This window comes from Diaphorina citri, unplaced genomic scaffold (assembly GCF_000475195.1).
Source record: "Diaphorina citri unplaced genomic scaffold, Diaci psyllid genome assembly version 1.1 scaffold146, whole genome shotgun sequence".
NCBI lineage: Eukaryota > Metazoa > Arthropoda > Insecta > Hemiptera > Psyllidae > Diaphorina > Diaphorina citri.
Genome location: NW_007377583.1, coordinates 254014 through 276050, shown reverse-complemented (window position 1 = coordinate 276050; position 22037 = coordinate 254014). Strand labels below are relative to the sequence as shown.

At 38.1% G+C, this 22037-nt stretch overlaps 1 protein-coding gene across 1 annotated transcript in view; it reads left to right on the top strand.

The window, feature by feature from the left end:
• Positions 1–835: 835 nt before the first annotated feature.
• LOC103505038 (protein TANC1) overlaps positions 836–22037 on the top strand; it is a 48624-nt gene continuing 27422 nt past the window's right edge. The window contains exon 1 of the mRNA XM_026820436.1: positions 836–1096. Within this exon, the coding sequence (XP_026676237.1) occupies positions 865–1096 (232 nt within the window). The 5' untranslated portion in view covers positions 836–864. The remainder of the gene's footprint in view (positions 1097–22037) is intronic.

The following is a 22037-nucleotide window of genomic DNA, read 5'->3' as shown; positions in this document are numbered from 1 at the left end:
GTTCGAAAGAATGTCTGCTTCGACCAGCTCTACAATTTTGCCGGAAAACCGCCGCTGGTCCTCGGTGGTACTAGGCAAAATAAAGTCCCTCTGGTCACTGGGTAGCATTCCCTCACTCGCTGGCCTTAACCAACTTTCCCAGTCACAAGGTTTACCCCTCTTTCTTTTTGCCAATTTTTTTGAGTGACACGTTTTTTTGCGATTTTCTTTTTCACCGAGTTGCTAGGCAAAATAAAGTCCCTTTGGTCACTGGGTAGCATTCCCTCACTCGCTGGCCTTAACCAACTTTCCCAGTCACAAGGTTTACCCCACTTTCTTTTTGCCAATTTTTTCGAGTGACACGTTTTTTGCGATTTTCTTTTTCACCGAGTTCATGTAGCACATCGGTCCCACATACAAGTATACTTGAACTACACGTAAACTTGGAACTTGAAAAAGAAATTGCTTATACATGATTTCTGTATAGGCCTCTCCAATCATAGCAACTAGTAGATTATTTATGAACAGGAAGTATCAAATGCATTAGCCCCATCAAATGTGTTGGTATTACAGCTAGTCATATACGTGTGCCCAATTAATTCCCTTCAGAATTGATCAGAATAATGCTTATTTACCAGAATTTTGGTCAACGTGGTACATTGGTACATGTAAGTATGCCACGTATTGTGATGTAGAAATTTTGGAAAGTTTTGATTTTGACAGTGGTTTTACATATAGTGAACAGCTTTCCCCCTATAGGTAGGTAATTGAGAAAGACATTTTAATGAAACTTTTACCCTGTGAAATTTTGCTTCGTCCTACTAAACTTAGGTCTTAGGTACCAATTTTGCGCTAGGTTCCACGGTAGGAATAGTGAACTATGAAATGACGAGTCAACTTTGTAAATTTGTTTCGTTCTTTTTTTCTAATTCCACGGATTCCTGCGGTTGTCTCATTGTATTTCTAGCGTTCGAAAGAATGTCTGCTTCGACCAGCTCTACAATTTTGCCGGAAAACCGCCGCTGGTCCTCGGTGGTACTAGGCAAAATAAAGTCCCTCTGGTCACTGGGTAGCATTCCCTCACTCGCTGGCCTTAACCAACTTTCCCAGTCACAAGGTTTACCCCTCTTTCTTTTTGCCAATTTTTTTGAGTGACACGTTTTTTTGCGATTTTCTTTTTCACCGAGTTGATTTTTGATTGGATTTTGTGGATATTTTTTGAGTTTGGACTTTTGTTTCATTTTAAATCATTTGGATTTTAGTATTATTATTTTTTTTTTTTGCTATGTATAAATTATTTTACCTGCATAGATAGTAGATAGGTAGTTAGTTATTGATAGGTAAATTTTCTCAAGTACCTACCTACATAATTATGCACTAATTTTTCTCCATTCATAGCAACGAGTAGATTATTTATGAACAGGAAGTATCAAATGCATTAGCCCCATCAAATGTGTTGGTATTACAGCTAGTGATATACGTGTGCCCAATTAATTCCCTTCAGAATTGATCAGAATAATGCTTATTTATTTTGGTCAACGTGCTTATTTACCAGAATTTTGGTCAACGTGGTACAATTGGTACATTGGTACATGTACGTACATATACCACGTATTGTGATGTAGAAATTTTGGAAAGTTTTGATTTTGACAGTGGTTTTACATAATTATTGTGAACAGCTTTCCCCCTATAGGTAGGTAATTGAGAAAAACATTTTAATGAAACTTTTACCCTTTGAAATTTTGCTGCATCCTACTAAACTTAGGTCTTAGGTACCAATTTTGCGCTAGGTTCCACGGTAGGAATAGTGAAGTATGAAATGACGAGTCTAGGTACTTTGTAAATTTAACATTATCTGTTTAGGATAAAGCCTCGGGTGGGGATCGAACCCGCGACCTAGCACTCTTCCAAGCTCACTAGACTGACTAATCTGACAGTTTCGAGTTAATCGAGAGACTTGAGAAGCAGGCCCTATTTACGAAAAATAGGCTGAACAGAAGAAATCTCTTTAGTGTCAAACTGATCCTAACATTCCCAATCAATATTTAGCCCTTATATTTATAACGACCTTTATTTTTCAGGTTCCTCCGAGGCAGATGTCCACCACCGGACCCAGCCCTCATCCGAATCTGTAGGATCTCTAATGAGTATGTCCAGTCAGAGTAATTGTTCCAACAGTCCCATCAGTAGGAGACATTCGGTTACCAGTAAGTACCTAACCTAGTTCGGTAGGAAGTGTCTGTTTTGAGTTGGAAATTAATAAACCTTGTAGAGTTAAGGGTTATCTGTTTAGGATAAAGCCTCGGGTGGGGATCGAACCCGCGACCTAGCACTCTTCCAAGCTCACTAGACTGACTAATCTGACAATAGATCAGTTGCGCTTACTTGGGTGTTGTTTCGAAGTCATAGAGCAGGAAAAATGAGGACCAACGACTTCTAGCTCCCGAGTTAAATCGATTTTAAAAATACTGGTAAATCGTGAACTTTGACGTCACGGCATACGTTCCCGTACACGATGACGTCACATCAAATGTCCCGAGCAAAGCTCCCTCGCAGGCAACACATTAATGTGAATTTTTCCCAACTTTTTACATAGTAATCGACCATTTATTTATAATTTTTACCCATTTGCAACTGCTCCATTTCGAGTTAATCGAGAGTTAAACTAAACTTGAGAAGCAGGCCCTATTTACGAAAAATAGGCTGAAGAGGAGAAAACTTGAGAAGCAGGCCCTATTCACGAAAAATAGGCTGAACAGGAGAAGTCTCTTTAGTGTCAAACTGATCCTAACATTCCCAAGCAATATTTAGCCCTCATATTTATAACGACCTTTATTTTTCAGGTTCCTCCGAGGCAGATGTCCACCACCGGACCCAGCCCTCATCCGAATCTGTAGGATCTCTAATGAGTATGTCCAGTCAGAGTAATTGTTCTAACAGTCCCATCAGTAGGAGGCATTCGGTTACCAGTAAGTACCTAACCTAGTTCGGTAGGAACTGTGTGTTTTGAGTTGGAAATTAATAAACCTTGTAGAGTAAAGATGTATTTTCTTTTCGGAAAATTGACTACTGGTCCAATGTGGAAACTGACCAGTAAATCCTCGATGTTCGGGAATGCGCCATCTTGGATTTCCAATGGTTTACTAGAGGCGCTATCACGCCACCTAGTGGTTGAACTATAAGTCTCGTATTTTCCTTTGACAGAGGGGAAATTAGAATTACCATGTACTGGTAGTTATGAACTACCATGTATGAACTATCCCTCAGAAAAGGGGAAATCGTCTTAGTTTCCAAAAGGAAAATACACTTTAACTTTTTTTTTAGAGTAGTAGATAGTTTGATTCAAAATTAGAAATTTGCGCTTTGTTTAGAGCTGGGGTCTAATCCAGGGGGGCTAATTTTGAGATGAAATTTGTAATAATGTTATATTACCCTTTAGATTAGATCTAACAGTTTTCCTACGTGAAGTAAATAATGAATTACCTACCTAATCCCTTTTCGATAAGTACCACCAGTTTGTGACAGTAAAACGTGTTTCTATCACAGTAAATAGTTGGTATCTTGCTATAACTATTAGATAGATAGTACTTACTATTTATTATTTACATAAGAGTATAATTATTGTAGGGGCACCCACTTGCACCAAGTGAAAGAATCGCCCGAGTTCTAACAAGTTCATAACTACCAGTACATAGTAATTAAATCCTGACACTACTAATTACCGTAATTATGGTAATTAAAAGTGTATAAATTACAGCAGTACACTAGTTAAATCACCTCCGTGTCCCGTGGTAGAATAGGTATTATAGAACATGATAGTGAAGGTTAGAAATAATAGGGATTTAATTGTTCCTGAATTTATACATTGGTACCTTAGGGTCTAGAAACTTGATACCTACAGACTAGATAACTACAAACAAGTAGGTAGATACATATTCATAGGTTGTATTTATTATGCAATCCGTTGGTGAAAATAGGTCGGGACCGAGTATCCTTACGGGGACAGAAATTTTTAAGACCAAACTTCCCTGTTCCTGGTGGAAAGCAAAATTGGTTTAGGGTACAAAAAATAATTATCTATGGAAATGTAGGTACGTCCAAATGAAAGACTAGGGGCTCAATAAATTGTAGGTATAAGTATTGAGTATACACTCAAACACTGGAACCCATAAAATACGTAAGACCTTGTTTAGACTGCCATCCACAGCCTATCTGCATAAATTAATAACGAATAAACTAAAACTAACACTCTTTCTTTCCATATCAGTATAATTCTTGGTATTTTTTTCACTATCTTTTGATGAAATAACATCATATTATTTTCCATCACAAGTATTCTCTATCTACTATTGCATGGTGTGTTTTGATACAGAAATATTTATTGATCATATTTATTGATCACAATAGCACTCTCTGACTTAGAGTTGAGAAGTTGCGGGTTCGATACTCAAATGTAATAGAAAGTCGTGTGATGTTCACACCAGATTTTTTCACTATCTTTTGATGAACTAACATCATAATATTTTCCATCACAAGTATTCTCTACCTATCTACTATTGCATGGTGTGTTTTGATACAGAAATATTTATTGATCACACGATTATTTGCATAATTTAAGTAAAAATTATATCTTGAGTAAATTAGTGGATGTGCTATTTGAATTTGAACCAGATTGATTTGAATTAGTGGATGTGTTGCTTTTACCACAATGATTTGTATTGGTGGATGTGCCCCTTTTAGCATATACCTAATCTTTAGTGGATGGATATGGCATGTTTGCCATCATTAAACCATTGTCTTTTTTATATTTGAGTTTTGGGTTACCTTTACATATCTTGAATTAACCTGGTAAAATGAAATACCTAATGTGAAAAATGCTTACTAAATGCTAGCTCTAGCTACCTATTAGTAACTTTTAACTATCATCTAATATTGAAGAAAGCTATTTGAATTTGAACCAGATTGATTTGAATTAGTGGATGTGTTGCTTTTACCACAATGATTTGTATTGGTGGATGTGCCCCTTTTACCATATACCTAATCTTTAGTGGATAGATATGGCATGTTTGCCATCATTAAACCATTGTCTTCTTTATATTTGAGTTTTGGGCTACCTATCTTGAATTAACCTGGTAAAATGAAATACCTAATGTGAAAAATGCTTACCAAATGCTAGCTCTAAGCTACCTATTAGTAACTTTTAACTATCATCTAATATTGAAGAATGAACAGTACACAGTATTGAAGAAAGAACAGTACACAGAGTACTTACACTGCACAAGTGGTGATTCTAAATATTGCCCAGACATGGACTGTCATGGACATTGTCTAAATAAATTTCTGACCTCCACTTAAATGTGCCTAATGTGGACAAAAGCCAACAGCTCATCCCTGCCAAGAACTCAACTAAAAACCCCGAGACTCCAAACTTTCTTATTTTCCTCTTTCTTCCTCTTTCAAATTAAAATTTCCCTTTTATTCGTGAACCGTTACCAAATAAGCAAGTGAATAGTTAATCCCATGTGATTTTTTACGCGGAATCAAATGGTGCTAATTACCGTAATTATGGTAATTAAAAGTGTATAAATTACAGCAGTACACTAGTTAAATCACCTCCGTGTCCCGTGGTAGAATAGGTATTGTAGAACATGATAGTGAAGGTTAGAAATAATAGGGATTTAATTGTTCCTAAATTTATACTTTAATACCTTTAGGGTCTAGAAACTCGATACCTACAGACTAGATACCTACAAACAGGTAGGTAGGTAGGTAGATACATATTCATAGGTTGTATTTATTATGCAATCCGTTGGTGAAAATAGGTCGGGACAGAGTATCCTTACGGGGACAGACATTTCCAAGGCCAAACTTCCCTGTTCCTGGTGGAAAGCATGGTTTAGGCGTTTAGGGTACAAAAAATAATTATCTATGAAAATGTAGGTACGTCCAAATGAAAGACTAGGGGCTCAATAAATTGTAGGTATTAAGTATTAGGTATACACTCAAACCCATAAAATACGTAAGACCTTGTTTAGACTGCTGAGGTAAAGGGACTTTTGAGTTTCAGTCGAGCAGGATAAACAAGGTATATTCTATATTATGCTATTCTACCTAATATTCAAGTTAAGTAAGATATTTTACTCAATTTGTTGTCTCACCGACAGACCCCGAGTTCAACAGTCCCTAACACGGAATACGGATGTTCTAATTTACCTAAAACCCAAGTAGACAATATTGTAATTTGAATTAACATCTCTTTATCAGGCTGCTCTCACACAGGTTGCAATTGTTAGCCCTGACCGGTCATTCAGTTGGAGATTTTCTCGAATAGGTAAACGTATTAGAATGAAGCGCCACAGACGGTATCAGAGGGCTACGAGGGAATGTTAATGGTACTCTTAACTTATTTTCCTCGAATAGGTAAACGTATTAGAATGAAGCGCCACAGACGGTATCAGAGGGCTACGAGGGAATGTTAATGGTACTCTTAACTTATTTTCTGAGTGCTTTTCACCGCTTCTGTGGCGCTCTAATGTGATAGTCAGTTTACTTATTCGAGGAAACCTCGTCTTTTACTTAACAATTTTGAACCGAGAGCCAACAGCCTCCAAACTCGAAAGTAAGTTGGAAACTAAACACGCTCTCACACAGGTTGCAATTGTTAGCCCTGACCGGTCATTCAGTTGGAGATTTTCTCGAATAGGTAAACGTATTAGAATGAAGCGCCTCAGACGGTATCAGAGGGCTACGAGGGAATGTTAATGGTAGTGTACTCTTAACTTATTTTCTGAGTGCTTTTCACCGCTTCTGTGGCGCTCTAATGTGATAGTCAGTTTACTTATTTGAGGAAACCTGGAAACCTCGTCTTTTACTTAACAATTTCGACCCGAGAGCCAACAGCCTCCAAACTCGAAAGTAAGTTGGAAACTAAACACTTATCTTCTTAATCCAAAGCATGATTTCGTGTGAGTTTGACGTGTTGTGTTCTGTGTGTTTTCACTTCTGTAGCAAGTCAGCCTGGCCAGATAGAGGAGTTGAACCTGTTCAAGAACAGAAGGACGCCTTTGCGACGTTCAGCCCGCTCCGGTACGGTCAAAGGTCCGATCGACCCGAAAGGTAGGAAAAATACAGGTGTCATTTTTTATGAACTGTAAGTAGGTAACTGCTACTTACCTGCGTTAAATTGAGGGAGATTGTTGCCGAACGATGAGTATGCAATCCGTGCTTCTGGGAAAATGAAATCGGCCCTTTCTTTCGGACATCCAAAGACACTGAAGGCAATCTTTTCCACCTAGCCCATCAGATGTATTAATGTCCCCGCTTTTTCGCCCTTTCACATTGTTGCAGTGAGATTCGCTCAGTACAGGCAGTCAGCCCAATCCACCAATCAGCTTACAGCATCTCAACAGCTCATGCTCAAACCTCTCTTCTTTGAGGTAAGAATAACCTTTCAATTTTTTTCGAACTTCTACAATTTTGGTATAAAAATGTGAAACAGAGCAGAGATATGTAGTACCTACGTATGTATGGATTGTATGGCCAGCCACTCACTATCAGGTAGTAAAAAATAAAAGAAATTGACGAATATATTCAATAAAAAATAAAAGAAATTGATTGCAAAAACGGTAACACAATGGGCTTGCACACGACTGCAGCTCCGGGGTTCAATTCCCAGCTGAGTCAAAGTTTTTCGATTCCGTATCTGGGTGTAGGTACCTACTCAGCTTTGTCAGCCCCTTTGCTCATGAGACTGAATAACTGACGATGACGTTTACAAAAATTTAATGTTTAAAATGTATTACTTTTTTTTATCACTTACCTAACTTTCTAAAGTGACAAAAATTACTGCCAGTAAAGAAATTATGACTGAATTATGAATTAGGTACTCATATTTTTAATTTCTTTTTTAGGTCCCCCTTCCAGAGCCCGACCCTCCATTCGTAGGCCGGGACTGGCTGGTCCGGGAACTAGAGAATACCCTGAAGTCTCCTATTCCGGGAACCCTCATCACGGGACTTCCGGGAACCGGGAAGACGGCGTTCATATTGCAGCTAGTCGAGTACAGTTGTTTCGGTCGGCGCAGGAAAGAGGCCTCAATTAGTCAAGGTAAGTTGTGGCGATCACGGTTTGTGGGTTCTATTCCCTGGTGAAAATAGTTTTCTGCTAACGGCTAACGGTCTCCTTTTTTGGTCTTCATTTCTTTCCTTTTAGCTTTAGCTCAGTCTTTATTTCTTTCTTTCTTTCTCTGCCTATCTTACTTCCTAGCTTTCTTTCTCTCAGTCCTTCTTCCTTCTTTTCTTTCTTGCACAGGTACATAAGTCCTGTGACCTCTTAAACATCTGGAAGTATAAGCTGCTCCTTTGGACTTGGAAGTCCCATTAGGCAAACACCCCACAGTGAAATAAAGAACCTTTTATTGAATTCATAGTAGGTCTTTTTCTTTCCTAACCTTTTCCTTCTTAAACAGGGTCGGCGTTTCTTATGGCTCCTTTCAGGCAGCTCTATTTTGTACCTCATGCTCTGGTTATTTTTTTTCATAGTAGGTAAAATAGGTACCAGTCATATCGTCGATCCAACACTAACATCTATCAACTCTATCTTGGTTATGTTTCAGAAATCCTCACACCCAACGGCAAGGACCGACCTTTGAACACCTCCTCCCCCTCCCTTCACCTCCCCTCTTCTCCCACTCAAGTGAGTGAGAGACTCAAACAATTGGCGGACTCAGTGGTGGCCTACCATTTCTGTCAAGCCGACAATAATAGCACGTGCTGTGTGGCGGACTTCATTCATTCAGTGGTGGCCCAGTTGTGTCAGGCCCCCCAATTGGCGGCGTATCGCGAGTATCTACTTAACGAGACCCATGTACAGGTGAGTTTCTTTGAGGGATTTAACGTATTATTATTGTTATTGTTGTCTGGTTGCTCCTCTCCCGAGAGAGGGTATGCAATTTATCATTGCGACCTTTATAGATCTATTGTGACCTAAAGTCTCTGTATAGCTAGCTGCTAAGGTTTTTGTGACGGTAAAATTTTCAGCCATAAACAAATGTCAGCCCAAAGTAATCACCCTAATTAGGGCTGATTGAGAGGCTGACAAAAACCGCCGACCCCGTCTGTGCAGAGGAAAAGGCGAAGAAAAAGAAGAAGATTACCTATTATTATTTTAATTAACAACTGTCTTTCGTTCCCAGGGTGCCGTCACACTGCGGGAATGTATCGCAGATCCAGACGCGGCCTTCACTTCAAGAACAGAAGGACGCCTTTGCGACGTTCAGCCCGCTCCGGTACGGTCAAAGGTCCGATCGACCCGAAAGGTAGGAAAAATACAGGCGTCATTTTTTATGAACTGTAAGTAGGTAACTGCTACTTACCTACCTTTTACCATAATGTTTGCCCGTCAGCGAGACTATTATTAAAGATGGTTCAACGTCCACAATATGTCTTGAAAAATTCGGGCTACTAATGATAAAACGTGTAAAAACTAAGTAAAGTAATTTCAAAGGTAAGTAGAACCTACAGAGCGATAGCACGTTGAAAACACCAGTTCTCAATTGATCACTAAAGTTAAGCAACGTACAGTATGGTTAGTATCCGGATGTGTGACCATCTGGGAATAGCGTGTTGCTTTCTCGGCCCCACTCAGGCTGGGTAAGGTTAAATTGAGGGAGATTGTTAGAAGAAAGTTTTCAGAAAGGAGCACTCCATCATATTTATGTTGAGCAATTTGATCATAAAGTTCGTCCCGAGCGGGAATCGAACCCGCGACTTATCGCTTACAAGGCAGTCGCGCTACCCTCCAAGCTAACTAGGCTGACTGATTTTAATCTTTATTTATTTACATAGCCGTTCCATGAACGACTAGCCGTACCGAGAACGAACCTTATCTGTTTAGAATAAAATCCACCCCAGGAAAACGATTGCTTTCTTCTGGTTTCAGTTGTCCTATTGAAGTTCGGAAAGGAATTGATAGAGCTTTGTGCTGATGACAGGAGCAGAGAGCTCCTAGTAAAGTCTACGAGTGAGGAAGTATTAAACACAGTGGCGCGGGTTATACAGGGTGGCTTTATCAGTGCGGGATTTCTCTACTCAGACTATCTTCATTTGAACGTAAGTAGTGAGGGAAGGAATTGATAGAGCTTTGTGCTGATGACAGGAGCAGAGAGCTCCTAGTAAAGTCTACGAGTGAGGAAGTATTAAACACAGTGGCGCGGGTTATACAGGGTGGCATTATCAGTGCGGGATTTCTCTACTCAGACTATCTTCATTTGAACGCAAGTCCTCAAAAACTGAGGGATAAAAAAAACCCCATTAAAAAAAAAAAAAAAAGGCACTCTACGAAGTCTAAACTTTACTTAATTCTTAACTAGGGTTAATCAAAGGGTTACCAATGTTAGAAATTAAACAAGAAGGTAGGTGGTACAAAAGTTGGGTTTTTAAATTTAAACACTTTTCACAAAAAATAAAAGGATTAAACTACAAGATTTAAATAAAAATAAAAAAGAATAAGATAAAAATCCGATCTTTGGAAAAAAAAAAAAAAAAAAAACTATTTAGTAAGTAGGTACTTGATTGATAAGAGAACCTAAGGTAATAAAAGGTTATGAGAAAACTTGATCCTAACCCCAATTCTTTAAATCCTAAGAAAAAACAAAATGTCTTGTTATAGGTATTAAAAAATAATTAATTACTTACAAAGCTCAAAGTTGAATTATTACTCAGTAAAAACAGGTATAGTACTTGGGTGCAAAATGCAAAAACACAGGATCAAATGGGTAGGTAGATAATCAATTACTAATCAAAAACACAATAAATTTAAAGAACAAAGCTCAAAGTGACAAATTGGTTTAAATTTAAGCTTTAAATTCAAGTTTAATAAGTTCAAAGCTCAAACTAACAAAAACTAACAAATTGGTTTAAATTTAAACTTTAAATTCAAGTTGAATAAGTTTAGGTACTGAGAGATCAAATAAATCAACAGGTGTTTGTTATCAAAATTATAAGTTTTGAAAGTTTTCAAGCGACAGTATGGACTTACCAGCCATTACCAGCAGAGTTAACCAGCTTGCATCTGTATGACGTTGCCAGCTCGAGATAAAGGTAGGTCCTGGAACTCGATTAAGTAACACTTGGTTCTGAGTTTTGGAGAAAAAAAAACAGCACACTATGTATAGAAATAGAATAGAATAGAATAGAATAGAATACACCTTGTTTTGTTTATCCTGCTGGGATAGGACTGAAAAGTCCCTTTACCCCAGCAGGCTAACCAAGGTCTTATATATTTTGACATATTATGGGGAACATACTTTCCAGTTATAGCCAAAGAAAGGGACCCAGAATGAGAAATTTTCATGACCTAAAACAGACTGGAAAAAAATCCCAATCGACCCAAGATAAAATGAGCAAATTTAATATCTTTTGTCTAAACAGGTTTATAGACAAAATAATGCAAAATCGTCGAGTTAAAAGTTAAACTTTTGGAAGAAAAAAAAAATGTACTTTAAAAATCTAATTTAATCATGTACGAGATTTGATCTGCAATCATACACAGATACGTAAAATAAATTTGTAATATTAAATAGATAAATGGAAAATAATATTTAATACTTTTTTTAAGTATTTCTTTGTCTTTTGTGCTTCTCCATACCATAATATTACCTTACAAATATAAACATAGAATACATGTACATTGATTAATACCGTACATAAACATAGAATAGAAGTAATAGCACAGAGCACAGCATGTACGATCACCTATCACCAGTTCATTCAGTTCTCAGTTCGTGTATTGCATTCGTGCAGTGATGGTCCCATGAATTTCATTCATACATTTCATATTTACTACAGCGTGTTTTTTCTCTATTAGATCGCCTTTTACGAAACTTTGCCGGTGAAGCTTTTGCGGATAGTTGGTTTGCCTTTGCATATTTATTATTATTTTTTCTTAAACTTTATTTTCGTAACTATTTAATGTGACGTGTCTCATTAAATTAAATTAAAATAATAAATAAATAAGTGAAAATAATCTTTTGGAAAGTTTGTTTAAAACTAACGATGAAAAGATGTACTAATTCAACAAATCGACAGTCTAAATAAAGCACTATGTTTTCCCAAAGGCTCATGGAAAGCTTTCATCTTTTTATAGGTGTAATGTGATTAAAGTACGCTTTGACGAGTTTTTCTTTTAGTCTGAATCTTAAATACTCGTATGCCTAACGAATCCCAAAGAAATAATAATGATAAGACATAAATAATAATATCGATTAGCCTATTTATCTTCTAATTTTCATAAGTTAGGTACCTACTCTTAGCAAACTAATGACTTGTTTATAATTAGTTTTATGGGAAAATAATTAATAATCACGACTTGAATTTCCTTGCTTTTAAAGTTTTAACCAATCAATTGTTTGTTTATATTTCACATGAATATTTTTAGAGGTTGACAACATTATTTTGTTTTATTATTACAGTGTCTTGAAGGAGAACCCTGTTAATCATTATTATTATTTACAACTTTTATTTTTATTATGTTAGCAAGGTATAATCGATGTACCTATTGAATGACATAAATTTAAATGAGATTTTATTAATTTTTCAAGTTTGATGTTTACTTGTCACCCTTGATTTATTGATTTTATTAGATACCTTTTTAACAAGACCAATCTAGTGAAGTGCAACTAACTAACTCTTTTTAACAAGACCAATCTAGTGAAGGGCAACTAACTAACTCTTTTTAACAAGACCAATCTAGTGAAGTGCCCTACGAGTGAGGCGAAACTCGAGTCGGTGTAAATAATAATCCCCAACTAAGAACCCTAGTCAAATAGAAAATAAGGTAAGCCATTAAAAAATACCTACCTAGCTACCTACAAACACAGCCTTCAGAGCTGACTAGGCTGACTGGATTAATATAACTTCAATATTTTATTTTCCTTACAGGAGAGCTAGAGCATGCCTATAAGTTTACCCTGCACCTAACTCATTCCTGTGATGGCGTAACCTTCTCTCCTGATTCCTGGTCTTGTTATATCACCCTAGCCAATCAGAATGTAGTATTAACATTGAGTAGGAGTCTGGGTTCTGGAGATATGATACAGATGATGTTTGTATTGACCGAGTACCAGCCTGCTCCTTATGTTAATATGAAGGTGAGAAAGAAGATGATTTTTCAAGAGGTATGATAGAGGGAACTGTTACAACGGAGGTCTTATCGTCCCGAAATCAAAGAGAAGAAAGACAGGATAGAACAGGGGTTTCCAACTAGCGGCCCACAGGCCACATGTGGCCCGCCAGACCATTTTTGTGGCCCGCAAATTTTTTCGGGATTTGTACTAATGTAATGTTCGAATTTTAAAATTCTAATAAAATTAGAATACTTTTTTTAAAAATATCGCCTGCGGTGCTCAAAATTCGATAGGTATACATTTCTGAAAAGTTGGGGGGAGGAGGGTTCCTGTAATGCTCCCTTATGTATATGGCCCGCGAAGTACCTCCCAATGTAGCATGTGGCCCGCATACACATGGATGGAAAATTGGAAACCCCTGGTATAGACCTTCAACGGACATTTTAACATCGGCGAAATGGACTCCAGCCCGGGCGTCAATTTCAACTTCCAAAGCACCGACTTTGACGGCGGTGGCAGCTTCTTCAAAAGCTCGTTCGCGCGGACAATGGCTTTCGATTCCGCCCAAAGCAAATCCCTCGACTTCATGTACTTCGATCGGGCCACGAACATCTCCGAGGAATCGGCGGAAGAGAGCGAAGCAGATCGGGAAAGATCGGGGGCGAAATTTTCGCGCTGTGTGTCCCCGAGTGGGTACGCGAGGGTGAACGGGTACCGGAAGTTTCGCAGTCGGAGCGGCTCGGATGCGGCCAAATTTTGGAAGCGGAAACAGGTACGTCCTTATGCCGCGGCCACCGGCGATTTTATTTTTAACCCTTTGGTGACCGATATAAACTGTAGTTTACGGTCACCAAAGGGTTAATAGGTTTGATATGGAGGACATGGTGGTCTTATCGTCCCAGAATCGAACAACTTAGAATGGGGATAAGACAGAAAGTGAGCTGTACCGAAAACGAACCATATCTGTTGAGGATAAAGTTCGCCCCGTGCGGGAATCGAACCCGCCACCTAGGGGTAACTAGGCCAGGCCAGACAATCCTTTTTAAAAAAATGCAGAGAGAGAGGGAGAGAGAAAAGAAAGAGGAAGAAATAGAAAGATGCAATATTTTTAATGCTATTCTTTGAATTTCAAATGAGTAATAACTAGGCTGCTCTGTCCATACTTTTTTACTTAAGTTATATATAAAAATGGATACTTACGAGTAGGTTTTTATATCCCGACTCGGAGTTTCGTCTATTTCATAGGCTGCTCTGTCCATACTATTCCTATGAACTATTTGCGAGCAATTTCAAAAAAAGAGTCGCGTTTATTTTCAAGATTTCCGAGACCACTGTTCCGGGAATAATAAAATAAATAATAATAATAATAATAAACATTATTTTGAATAAATAAAATAAATATGTAAATATAGTGGATCTCGTAACTATAATTGAGTTACGGAGGTTACTTCCTCTATTATTAGTGGCAGTTTCAACTTTGACCTCACACCTAACCACTGGATAGTAGTGGATGTAGATAGTGGATTTGGTTAGTGGATGTGTCTCTATCCAATTACATCTCCCAAGTACCATCCATCAAGTTTCTATTGATTATCTAAATATCTAGTGACTGTATGCTGACTTGCTGACAGAGTAATATACTCGTAGGTACGTATCGTCTCTCTTGTAAGGAACTTGAGTTATGTAAGAAACTTGAACAATACGTAGGTAAATATACCTAACTACCTACCTAAGAATTAAAAAAAAGTGTTTAGACTTGGAAAATCTAAATACGTACATGATGAAAACTTGTCACAAAATAAAAGATCCCTATGTTTATACCGACTTTCTTACAGTAGTGATTTCAGATTTGAATTTTTCGCAACATCTTACATTTGGTTCGAGTTTCAATTTTACCCAAATGCATGTCTTCCATTCATAAAAAATAGAAAATAGAAGAAAAAAATTGCACACTTCAACAGGTAGCCATTAGCCACATGCAAAATTCCATACTTTCAACAGGTGCAATATCAAAAAATAAGGTAGCCATGCAAATTTTCTACCTAGGCTGTGCATTACCATGAAATTTCACCTACATACTCGTATCTCTAATAAAAATGAAAATCTGCACTACTTAATTCGAGCTTGAAATTTTTATGTCGGTGATTTACTCTCTGGAACTCTGGAAAAGAAAGTGGTCAGCGGTCAGGTTCAAGTACAAGGTACAGCCTATATGGATAGTCAGCTTAGAACGTAGCGAATCTAACTTGCAAGCGCCAGATCGCGAGTTCGATTCCCGCCCGTGGTGGATTTTATTCTAAACAAGTTACAAGGCTGCGCTGCCCTCCAAGCTCACTATGTTGCTTAACCCTTATTTCGTAAAAACGGTAAGAGACATCGAAAACATTTGGTCATTTGGATGTGAATACTCTAATCCATGTGATTTTTCACGCCGAATCGAATGGTGCTACTTTTAGTACTGTCTGACTTACGGTTGAGAAGTTGCGGGTTCGATACTTCCCTGTGCCGACAAATTTCCCTTTTATTTGTGAACCGTTACCAAATAAGCAAGTGAATAGTCAATCCCATGTGATTTTTCACGCGGAATCGAATGGTGAAACTTTTAGAACTGTCCGACTTAATGTAATAGAAAGTCGTGTGATGTTCACACTGTTGGTAGAGCTAGAGGAAACTGTTAGTCGGAGGTTCAGGGAAATCGCTTTCGACTGAGTCGCGAATTGATGGCGTTTCAGATTTAGATAATATGATCACAGTTCACGGTTTGATAGAAGATGGCACAACACGATAAAAGATAAGATAAAAGATACACAGATACGTCTACTCACTTCTGATATTTTTGGGACACTGCCGGTAGGTGCCGATGCATGCCGGGTGTAGGCACAACAAGTCGCTTTTGTGCTCGTTGACATCAGCTGATATAAGTGTACTACACACGGTGTGTTGGATTGGCGCGCCGATAGGACGACCGTACACGGTGCGGTGCGATTAAGGAAATTTAGGAAGGGAAGGATATTTTTAACATATAATGTGATCAGGTTCGAACAGTATTATTTCATTTTCCTGTGTTACAGGAGAGCTAGAGAACGCCTATAAGTTTACCCTGCACCTAACTCATTCCTGTGATGGCGTAACCTTCTCTCCTGATTCCTGGTCTTGTTATATCACCCTAGCCAATCAGAATGTAATATTACCATTGAGTATCAGTCTGGGTTCTGGAGATATGATACAGATGATGTTTGTATTGACCGAGTACCAGCCTGCTCCTTATGTTAATATGAAGGTGAGGAAGAAGATGATTTTTCAAGAGGTTTGATAGAGAGAACTTCAATAACGGAGGTCTTATCGTCCCGAAATCAAAGAGAAGAAAGACAGGATAGAACAGGGGTTTCCAACTAGCGGCCCGCGGGCCACATGTGGTCCGCCAGACCATTTTTGTGGCCCGCGAAGTTTTTCGGGATTTGTACTAACTTAATGTAATGTTCGAATTTTAAAATTCTAATAAAATTAGAATACTTTTTTAAAAATATCGCCTGCGGTGCTCAAAATTCGATAGGAATACATTTCTGAAAAGTTGGGGGGAGGGGGGGTTCCTGTAATGCTCCCTTATGTATATAACCTGCGAAGTACCTCTCAATGTAGCATGCGGCCGGCATACACATGGATGGAATTTGGAAACAGGTAGGTACTACGTGAAGGAGGAGCACACAAATTATGAAGTGAATAAAAGGCGGGGTACAAAATTGATTTCTAATCTTTTTTGGGGTTTACCTATATACCACTAGTCAGGAAAAGGATCATCAGTTGTGACAACCTTACGGCCATTGATAGATTCTTGATTTTCAAGAGTTTTTATCAGAATATTAGAAGGAACTACGATCTACGAGGGGTTTCCAAAAATCCTCTAAAACTGAGATATAAATTTTCTCTTTGATTCACCCCCCCCCCTTCTCCATATTTCAAAATGTGAGCTTTATTGGTTAAAACATTTTTTTGGTTTGTTATGCATGTATTTCGTACATAGCTATCTCATGTATTTCTTTACATTCTTTTCGGGATTCTCGACTTAAAGGCTTTAAACTGAAACTTACTTTTCACGTCCTGTTTGGAACTTCAATAGCCATTGAAGGTCCACTCCATAAAACAGGGAGTTTGGTCTGGTAGATCAGCAAAATTTCTGACTTTGTAATTGAAAATCTAATAGATTGCTGCTTATCAACTATCTACTATCCTCCATTGGTTTCTGAGATAAGAAGCAATTCATGATGGTTGTTGTGTTGATTTATGAGGTCAGATGTGAAACGGACCACCACGTTACACACAAAGGCACCTTCCCTTTTCTTCATTTCCACATATTGAAACCAAATTAGTCTCGCATTGACACAAGGGAGGTCTGAAGTCTTAAATTCTGGTTTAAACACACAAAGGCACCTTCCCTTTTCTTCATTTCCACATATTGAAACCAAATTAGTCTCGCATTGACACAAGGGAGGTCTGAAGTCTTACATTCTGGTTTAATCTCATAAGATGCCTTTGGAAATCCTTTTTGTCAAATGTGGAATTAGTTTTAATTAGTTGTGGATGAATTGAAATTGACAATAGTATTAAATTTTAGGAGAATAGATTAAATGCGTAATATGTAGGTATGATTTATGCACCAGAAACTACAAGGTGTCCTAAGTTGGAACTTGCTCCTGTGGAAGCGTATACGAAGCAAAAGCGTGAGTCAAACCTTTCACTATGAAAAGAGCTGAAACATTTTCATTCCGTTTCCAGTTCAACTCTCCCTTTGAAACAATATCTATTGATGCTAACATCTGTAAGGGCGAAGAAAGAAGAAACACAAACACAAACATCAGCAACGTACATAGACCAAGACTATGGGTTCAAAAGAATGAAGGAAATGAGTATACATTATGTATGTGGAAACTGTGATATTTTCACAGCATTTTGACTTTGACCTTCCTCCAGAGCCATGACCTTTGCTTTGATATCTTTTATGACTTATTTATTAGAGAGAGCTTCTTCCTTGCTTTTTCAGCCGTTTTCTCTTTGATTCATCCCCCCTTCTCCGCATTTCAAAATGTGAGCTTTATTGGTTAAAACATTTTTTTCGGTTTGTTTTGCATGTTTTTCGTACATAGCTATCTCATGTATTTCTTTACATTCTTTTCGGAATTCTCGACCTAAAGGCTTTAAACTGAAACTTACTTTTCACGTCCTCTTTGGAACTTCAATAGCCATTGAAGGTCCACTCCATAAAACAGGGAGTTTGGTCTGGTAGATCCGCAAAATTTCTGACTTTGTAATTGAACGTACATAGACCAAGACTATGGGTTCAAAAGAATGAAGGAAATGAGTATACATTATGTATGTGGAAACTGTGATATTTTCACAGCATTTTGACTTTGACCTTCCTCCAGAGCCATGACCTTTGCTTTGATATCTTTTATGACTTATTTATTAGAGAGAGCTTCTTCCTTGCTTTTTCAGCCGTTTTCTCTTTGATTCATCCCCCCTTCTCCGCATTTCAAAATGTGAGCTTTATTGGTTAAAACATTTTTTTCGGTTTGTTTTGCATGTTTTTCGTACATAGCTATCTCATGTATTTCTTAACATTCTTTTCGGAATTCTCGACTTAAAGGCTTTAAACTGAAACTTACTTTTCACGTCCTCTTTGGAACTTCAATAGCCATTGAAGGTCCACTCCATAAAACAGGGAGTTTGGTCTGGTAGATCCGCAAAATTTCTGAATTTGTAATTGAAAATCTAATAGATTGTTGCATATCAACTATCTACTATCCTCCATTGGTTTCTGAGATAAGAAGCAATTCATGATGGTTGTTGTGTTGATTTATGAGGTCAGATGAGAAACGGACCACCAGCTTTGATATCTTTTATGACTTATTTATTAGAGAGAGCTTCTTCCTTGCTTTTTCAGCCGTTTTCTCTTTGATTCATCCCCCCTTCTCCATATTTCAAAATGTGAGCTTTATTGGTTAAAACATTTTTTCGGTTTGTTTTGCATGTTTTTCGTACATAGCTATCTCATGTATTTCTTAACATTCTTTTCGGAATTCTCGACTTAAAGGCTTTAAACTGAAACTTACTTTTCACGTCCTCTTTGGAACTTCAATAGCCATTGAAGGTCCACTCCATAAAACAGGGAGTTTGGTCTGGTAGATCCGCAAAATTTCTGAATTTGTAATTGAAAATCTAATAGATTGCTGCTTATCAACTATCTACTATCCTCCATTGGTTTCTGAGATAAGAAGCAATTCATGATGGTTGTTGTGTTGATTTATGAGGTCAGATGAGAAACGGACCACCAGGTTACACACAAAGGCATCTTCCCTTTTCTTCATTTCCACATATTGAAACCAAATTAGTCTCGCATTGACACAAAGGAGGTCTGAAGTTTTAAATTCTGGTTTATTCTCATAAGATGCCTTTGGAAATCCTTTTTGTCAAATGTGGAATTGGTTTTAATTAGTTGTGGATGAATTGAAATTGACAATAGTATTAAATTTTAGGAGAATAGATTAAATGTGTAATATGTAGGTATGATTTATGCACCAGAAACTACAAGGTGTCCTAAGTTGGAACTTCAATAGACATGTACCTACTCTTTTTGTCAAATGTGGAATTGGTTTTAATTAGTTGTGGATGAATTGAAATTGACAATAGTATTAAATTTTAGGAGAATAGATTAAATGCGTAATAAGTAGGTATGATTTATGCACCAGAAACTACAAGGTGTCCTAAGTTGGAACAAAGTGCAACTAACTAAATTTTACCTTTGTTAAAATCTTGTTATTTGACGAATTGATCTTTTGTCTTTTGACGTCCTAATTTAACAGTACCCTAGTTATTATTTCCTACTAACAATTTGTTATAATTCGTAATAATTCTTTTTTTTGGAAAATTGGGTTTTACGAACCATATTTTGGGCTTTTGAAGTGTTGTTTTGTCGTAACTTTGAGGTTTTCTGGGCTTCTTCAAAAGATCAAACCCTTCTATAAGGTCAGAACGGAACCCTTTTAACCTTGCCGGGTTTTGAAGTGTTGTTTTGTCGTAACTTTGAGGTTTTCTGGGCTTCTTCAAAAGATCAAACCCTTCTATAAGGTCAGAACGGAACCCTTGCCGGATACTTTAATTTTTTTCCAACGTACGTCCCTATGTACCAACTTACTTTCGAGGTCTTCGCGAAGTCACGAGATGGTACAAAGGTGACGCCTTAGACTCGTACTCAAAAATCGGTAAATAATTCGTCAAATACATATGTAGCTACATAAAATGTATTTGAGCAGACAATGAGAGCCTTCCCTAAGTCCAATGTCAAACAGAAGACAATTGTATGAACCACCCTGAACACAAAATTGACACAGATCCGTCACGCCAAGATGTGTTCTAACAGACAAAACATTTTATTAAAAAAAAGAAAAAGACCTTCAACGGACATTTTAACATCGGCGAAATGGACTCCAGCCCGGGCGTCAATTTCAACTTCCAAAGCACCGACTTTGACGGCGGTGGTAGCTTTTTCAAAAGCTCGTTCGCGCGGACAATGGCTTTCGATTCCGCCCAAAGTAAATCCCTCGACTTCATGTACTTCGATCGGGCCACGAATATCTCCGAGGAATCGGCGGAAGAGAGCGAAGCAGATCGGGAAAGATCGGGGGCGAAATTTTCGCGCTGTGTGTCCCCGAGTGGGTACGCGAGGGTGAACGGGTACCGGAAGTTTCGCAGTCGGAGCGGCTCGGATGCGGCCAAATTTTGGAAGCGGAAACAGGTACGTCCCCATGCCATGCCGCAGGCGATTTTTCTTATTTTTCCCCCCTTTGGTGACCGATCTAAACTGTAGTTTACGGTCACCGAAGGGTTAATAGGTTTGATATAGAGGAAATTTAACAACGGAGGTGTTATCGTGCCAAAATCGAAGAGAGGAGGATAAGATAGGAGAAACCTGCTGAAAACGAGCGAGGGTGAACGGGTACCGGAAGTTTCGCAGTCGGAGCGGCTCGGATGCGGCCAAATTTTGGAAGCGGAAACAGGTACGTCCTTATGTCGCGGCCACCGTCAATTTTATTTTTAACCCTGTGGTGACCGATATAAACTGTAGTTTACGGTCACCAAAGGGTTAATAGGTTTGATATGGAGGACATGTAACAATGGAGGTCTTATTGTCCCAGAATCGAACAACTTAGAATGGGGACAAGACAGAAAGTGAGCTGTACCGAAAACGAACCATATCTGTTGAAGATAAAGTTCGCCCCGTGCGGGAATCGAACCCGCCACCTAGGGGTAACTAGGCCGGCCAGACAATCCTTTTTAAAACAATGCAGAGAGAGAGAGAGAGAGAGAGAGAGAGAAGAAGAAGAAGAAGGAAGAAATAGAAAGATGCAATATTTTTAATGCTATTCTTTGAATTTCAAATGAGTAATAATAACTAGGCTGCTCTGTCCATACTATTCCTATGAACTATTTCCGAGTAATTTCAAAAAAAGAGTCGCGTTTATTTTCAAGATTTCTGAGACCACTGTTCCGGGCATTTCGTGAAGGTTTTCATTATTTGGTCTGGGTTTCTCCTCTGGAAAGGTACCGATTCGTTTCTCGTAATGTATAACAATGGTTGGAAATAGTTAAAATCTATCAATATCAAGAATAGAAATAGACAAGGGAGTTCTATGTAATTATATTCTTCTTTGATCATATGGCTTTACCTAGACTTTACATGGAATAGGAACTTTTCAGTCTCATCCTGGCAGCATAAGCAGGGTATATTCTATTCGTAAGCGCAACTGGTCAATTAGTCATTGTGACCTATTGTCTATTGTTATCAATTATGAATCACTGATAACAGAGGGATGAAGGTTTTCATTATTTGGTCTGGGTTTCTCCTCTGGAAAGGTACCGATTCGTTTCTCGTAATGTATAA